A 6,369-nucleotide genomic window follows, 5' to 3' on the forward strand; every position below is an offset into this window, starting at 1 on the left:
AAAGCAGTTTAGCATTGATTACACTGGGATTTATTTGGATTGGGAATGGAAAAATAACACTACTGTTATCTTCCTTGATAATTAATTGGAGAAATGATCCGCAGATTGTCCTTTCATCTATGAAGTGTCTAATGCTTAGTGCATGGTGAGCAAGCTGGTTGTCATGGTGAATCAGTTACAACTTGGTCCGCCACAAAATTCACTTGTTCTCTCTCGTCTGGCCCACTGTGAAGAGGAAAACTCATAGTATGCGTGCCAAATCTTTTGCGACAGCAGATCTAAGTTTTTTTTTTCTGACACGTAATGCTACATTACATTAACATGATGTTCCCTGCAGCTGTTGGAAGGAATGGGCAAACCAGACCCGTTAGCTTTTAATTCTTCAAGAAAGTTGCCATGGCATTCAGGGGATGACAAATATAGTGGACTTTACTAAAAGGGGGTGAGTGCAACCCCAAACAAGACTTGAAACTAGCATGTAATGACTCGACAAGCATTTATATTCGCCGACATCTCAAGTCCTGCAAAGATTGATCTATCTCTACTGCATTTGACCTATTTTCTTGCATGTTTTCTCAAGGTTGCCTCTCCCGTCAGACTGTGAGGTAGCCATTTCATCATTGCACGTCCCAATACAGCACTTTAGTTTATTGTATTTTCTGGACTAAAAGTCCCATTTTTTTCATAGTTTGTTGGGGGTATGACTTGGGTGAAAATCATTCAGGGCACGACGAGACGGAGAACCATTCACCTATGGGCAATTTTGAGTGTTTAATCAACCAACCTCGCATGTCTTTGGAATGTGGGAGGGAACCAACGTGCCCAGATAAAACCCACGTGGGCCTGGGGAGAACATGCATACTCCACACAGGAGGACAGGTCTGGATTCAAACCCAGGACCCCAGAACTGTGAGGCTGACACGCTAACCACTCTTCCTTCGGGCCGCTCTATGTGTGAAATTATTTACACATTATTATATCACTTCACATATTATTTTTGTACTGAACTGCAAGGGCGTACACTAGGCCTCCGTTGATTATTCAAACATTGGCAGTGGGTGGACTTTTGGCTGAGGATTGCCATGGCGAACTCGTAGAATCATTTCTTACTAAAAAAACAACTGACAAGGGCCTACCAATAAATTGAAATTAATTTTTTAACAACTTCTAATGGAAAAAAATTATATTCAGCTTGCTGTTGTTTCTATTCTTATTTTCATTATTATTATAAATGCGTCTTATCCTCCAGTGCGACTTATATACCATATTTGTATGCCTAATGGGCTCACTGATTTAAAGGCCACTACCTCAGTTGTGGGTGCAATTTCTATATTTTGCCCAGACACAAGGCGCTTCGACCCAATTAGTGCAATATTATGTTAGTGCTGGCATGACACACATTAGCATTTGTGTTAGCACTACCGTAATGTTGCATGTGTTTCGACAAAGACACCAGGAGCAAACCTTAGATTGATTGTGCTCTATTGTAGTAAGAAGTACTCACCTTAATATCTGTCAAAAATTTAAAACAGACAATTCTGTCAGAGTTGTAGGAGTGTTTTTTTGTAAAAGTGGCAACTGGCTTACAAGAATGCTCACCTTGCAACATTTATCCCAGGCATCCACAACCCATTCACAAATTGTTGCATAACTCGCTCGACGCTGCCTCTCAGTCTTTGTATAACTATGTTTGCCATTGGACATCTTTCGCTCGCAAGGCTTTGGCCTTACATCCGCAGAAACTCAGCATTGTATGTTTTTTTACTTGTCAATGCTGATTTTCCAGCTCCCTCTACTTGGCTACCATGGACTCGTTTTTGTTTAGGTGCCTCGATACAGCTCGATTTCCATGTTCCTCCGCGTTCCTTTCAGTTGGAACTTTGCCTTGAAAGCGTACCTGTTTGCAGGCACCATTGTTGGGGGTCAAACTGATATTGTTTTGAATACATTCCGATTGGTATGCGCTCTTTTTTGCACCCCCTTTCATGTCAGTCCTTTATTTCCAGCGTGTCGGCAAAAATGTACCCTAAAAGTCAAGCGGTCAGGGTCATACTGCACCATCTACAGAATTGTGAATTTAGTGCTTACACTGAGCATCGGTAGTCTGGTGGCACAATTGGTTAGAATGTCAGACTCACAGCTCTGGGGTTCTGATATCAAAACCAGGTCATGTCCATCTGTGTGGAGTTTACATGTTCTCCCCCGGGCCTCCGTGGGTTTCCTCTGGGTTCTCTGAGTTCCTCCCATATTCGAAAAACATGCATGGTAGGCTGATTGGCTAGATTTGATTGGCTAAATTGCCCCTAGGTATGGGTGTGAGTGTGCATGGTTGTCCGTCTCCACGTGCACTGCGATCGGCTGGCCACCAATTCAGGGTGTCCCTTGCCTCTGGCCCGGCGATAGCTGGGATTGGCTCCAGCACCCCCACAACCCTAATGAGGATAAAGCGGTTCAAAAAATGAGATGAGATGAGAGACTATGAGCATTGAATGATTGAGCCTCCTGTCCATTATAGAGAAAATGTTAGACTTTTAAATGCACTCTATAGGCATTATATATGGTATGTTTTTTGCCCTTTCATTATGCATTTTATACTCAGGTACGACTTAAAGCCCCCAAAATACAGTACTAAACCTTGCACGGTCAAATGTAGAGGTGCGCTGTGCACCTGCAGATTGTGCAATAATATTCCGGAACGACAGCTCAAAGTCCTTGTCATCACTAAAAAGGCTGATGTCAGGGGTAAAAAAAGTGATGATCACTGTCCTGATTTTGGAGCCATTTGTGCTGTCAAACCCTGACAGCCTAACTCTGCCACGGCAGATTCTTTATGTTCTCTTTCTACACAATTCAATCTGCTGATGAAATGCACCCCTCAGCATCTGTGGCGCTGAAGCCAGCGGCAAACCATCAAACTACATTTAATAGAATTGCCTACATCTAAAAGTGATTCTCTTTCTCTTTGCATTACTTCAATTCACTCTTCAATACCTTAAAAAATACACCGTTGTGAGTTTGTCATGTGTAACTAATGTGTCAGTGACAAATGTTCACACCTGAAACATGCAAATGCAGAATTTCATTTCAAAAAAAGGTCTTGATCCCCAAGGAATCACCCAACAGTTTTTATTTGTCATGTTTTATTAAAAGAAATATTCTAAAATCTTTTTTTAACACAGGAATTAACCCTAAATAAATTAGCTTACAAACAATGTTTCGAATTATGAGAGTTTTATATATTCTAATGTGGAAAGAATCTAAAGGGGGTGCAATAAGGAGAGCTGGATATCAAAATTCACAACAATTATTGAACTTTTCCTCATGCCTTTGTCCCTGCTGGCAAATATATCACAGTGTTCTCTTTGATTACAAAAAAAAAAAAAGCAAAGCGTGAATGGTTACAGTTGACACATCATGCATAAATGAGAAAGACAATAACAAATGGCAGTCATCAAAAATGCCGCCAATGGCTTACATCCATAATTCATCACCTCTTTCATTATTAAATCAATAAGAAATTTATGTAATCTCAACATTGTGATTGTCACGTTAGGATATTACACAAACAGAAACACTCTGACGAGGGACTGTTTGGTAGTTAAAAACAGGACCGTACGCCATCTCATGCTGCCCGAAAGCGATGTTCGTCACTGTGCTCGTAAGTATGTGCATCAGGAACTTGCCTTGTAAACATTCCCAGTCAATCTGGCTCACCAGCAGCAGACCCATCTGCCCAGAACACAAAGTGCCCTTGCAGAAGATCAGCGAGCAATGCTGGTGAATTTCAAGTGTGGGGGTGTGGTTGGGGAAGAAGTCGGATTTCTTGTTTGTTCCTTCTTATTACACCAGCGAGGTTATAAAGGTGAAGGTGTTGTTATTGTGTTCACTGATAAAGTTGATTTGGCACTGTTCCAATCTAGCAATATCCCCAAGGTCCAACTGGGAAAGTAAGTGAGTTGGGTCTGTGTTGGTCGTTAAAACCCTCCGCTTCCTTTTGGGCTCTGTTTCTGAGGGCGGCTTTTCGCTATCGCCGTTTTCGTCATCCTCCTCTTCCTCTGTGATGGAACAGAGACGAGTCGCGCTCCCAGGGGTGTCGACGGTTGACCTGTAGTGGCACTGGCCGTTTAGCAGTCTCCTTAAGGGCATAAGGGGCACCGCTTCATCCCCCAAAAGCTGCTGCTGGCAATGCCGGAAGTCACTCTGCCGCTTAAGCCGTTTAAACTCAGTGAAGGCCGAGGTGGCATGCCGGTAGAGGCTTTGCGCGATAGCCTGGGCCTTTTCCGGCTTGCTGACCAAGACAGCGTGACAGCGAAGGACGATGGCCATGTTTTTAATCTGGTGCCTATAAATCCAGGCCAAGATCTTGGGCCGAGACGGGTCCCCTGTACAATAGGTGATCCTGTTGAGAGAGTACAGATGAACTGAACTGTTTTCTCCTGATTTATTTGCGCTCATGCGGATGCCTTGCGGTCCCACGGTCAATCTCATTTTCACGCTCTGCTCCCCGTAGCTGCTTTTTGCCCATATCTTGGCCACCGCTTCCTGGGTGCATCCTTCCCCTTTGGCCGTGATGGTGACCACACTTCCCAGATAGCGCACGTTGTATACCGGCTCTTCTCTGTTTAGCTCCACTTTCTGCCGCTTGCTATGGAAAATGCTTCCCACCCAATCGAAGGGGCAGTCAGGCAGCAGGTCAGGACAGGAGCGCAGCAGAGAGGAAAGGATGGAATGATAAGTCAGTCCGTTCCCAAGACTCTTGGCTTTCATTTTATTCTCATTCTCCACCAAAACAAACTTATTCCTCTTCCAGGGCAGCATAGTGTGGCAGCAGGAGGAGCTCCTGTGCCCTTTGCTTGTTTCTTTTAGTCGCCAACTAGAAAGCTGGAGCTTGAGCGTAGAGAGATGAAAAAGAAAAAGAGAAGCTGCTTTCCTGAGCGCAGAAGGAATGAGCGCAAAGAGGCTCTGTCAGTCTGCTCCCTGCTCGCTCCTCCTTCCTCTTCCTCCTTCGCCGTTTGCATCATGATACACAGAGCCTGGTGTCGAGAGCATGCACACCCCTCCCTGCCGCTTTGTTTGGCTTCCAAATGGATCCCCTCTGAAGCATTACTGAGCTGTCCAGCTCTGCAATGAGGTATCGCTGTATTTATGATCTCTATAAAGCTGAGGCAGTGTATATTTCGCCCACGGGAGGTCTCATGGGAGCTTAAATGACTGCTCTGTGACTACTTATGGAATGTGCTTGAGAGAGCATGAAAAAACATTGTTTGTTTGGGAGAGGAAAACTTGGGAGGAATTGCATCACATTAGTCAGCATGTGTGTTAAAACACTTCAGCATTTTTTCTCTACCTTTTCCTTGTACTGAAAAAAATATGGTTTAAGTAGTAGTAGTAAAATTAGGAGTAATCATAGTAGTCAAAGTAGTAATAGTCGTGGTAGTCAAAATAGTAGTAGTAGTAATAGTAGTAGTCAAAGTAGTAGTAGTATTAGTAGTAGTAATAGTAGTAGTAATAGTAGTAGTAATAGTAGTAGTAATAGTAGTAGTAATTGTAGTATTAAAAGTAGTAGTAATAGTAGTAGTAGTAGTAATAGTAGTAGTAGTAGTAATAGTAGTAGTAGTAGTAATAGTAGTAGTAGTAGTAATAGTAGTAGTAATAGTAGTAGTAGTAGTAGTAATAGTAGTAGTAGTAGTAATAGTAGTAGTAGTAGTAATAGTAGTAGTAGTAGTAGTAGTAATAGTAGAAGTAGTAGTAGTAGTAATAGTAGTAGTAGTAGTAGTAGTAGTAGTAGTAGTAGTAGTAGTAGTAGTAATAGTAGTAGTAGTAGTAGTAGTAATAGTAGTAGTAGTAATAGTAGTAGTAGTAGTAGTAATAGTAGTAGTAGTAGTAATAGTAGTAGTAGTAATAGTAGTAGTAGTAGTAGTAGTAGTAGTAGTAATAGTAGTAGTAGTAGTAGTAATAGTAGTAGTAGTAGTAATAGTAGTAGTAGTAGTAGTAATAGTAGTAGTAGTAGTAATAGTAGTAGTAGTAGTAGTAATAGTAGTAGTAGTAGTCAAAATAGTAGTAGTAGTAGTCAAAATAGTAGTAGTAGTAGTCAAAATAGTAGTAGTAGTAGTCAAAATAGTAGTAGTAGTAGTCAAAATAGTAGTAGTAGTAGTCAAAATAGTAGTAGTAGTAGTCAAAATAGTAGTAGTAGTAGTAGTAATAGTAGTAGTAGTAGTCAAAATAGTAGTAGTAGTAGTAGTAATAGTAGTAGTAGTAGTCAAAATAGTAGTAGTAGTAGTAGTCAAAATAGTAGTAGTAGTAGTAGTAATAGTAGTAGTAGTAGTCAAAATAGTAGTAGTAGTAGTAGTCAAAATAGTAGTAGTAGTA

General features: G+C 41.5%; 1 protein-coding gene across 1 annotated transcript; it reads right to left on the bottom strand.

The window, feature by feature from the left end:
* Positions 1-2,803: 2,803 nt before the first annotated feature.
* fam43b (family with sequence similarity 43 member B) lies at positions 2,804-5,090 on the bottom strand. Its single transcript, XM_077721234.1, has one exon. It carries the CDS (start codon positions 4,816-4,818, stop codon positions 3,841-3,843), a length of 978 nt encoding a protein of 325 aa, XP_077577360.1. The 5' UTR covers positions 4,819-5,090; the 3' UTR covers positions 2,804-3,840.
* Positions 5,091-6,369: the final 1,279 nt, after the last annotated feature.

This window comes from Stigmatopora nigra, chromosome 1, assembly GCF_051989575.1.
Source record: "Stigmatopora nigra isolate UIUO_SnigA chromosome 1, RoL_Snig_1.1, whole genome shotgun sequence".
Taxonomy (NCBI): domain Eukaryota; kingdom Metazoa; phylum Chordata; class Actinopteri; order Syngnathiformes; family Syngnathidae; genus Stigmatopora; species Stigmatopora nigra.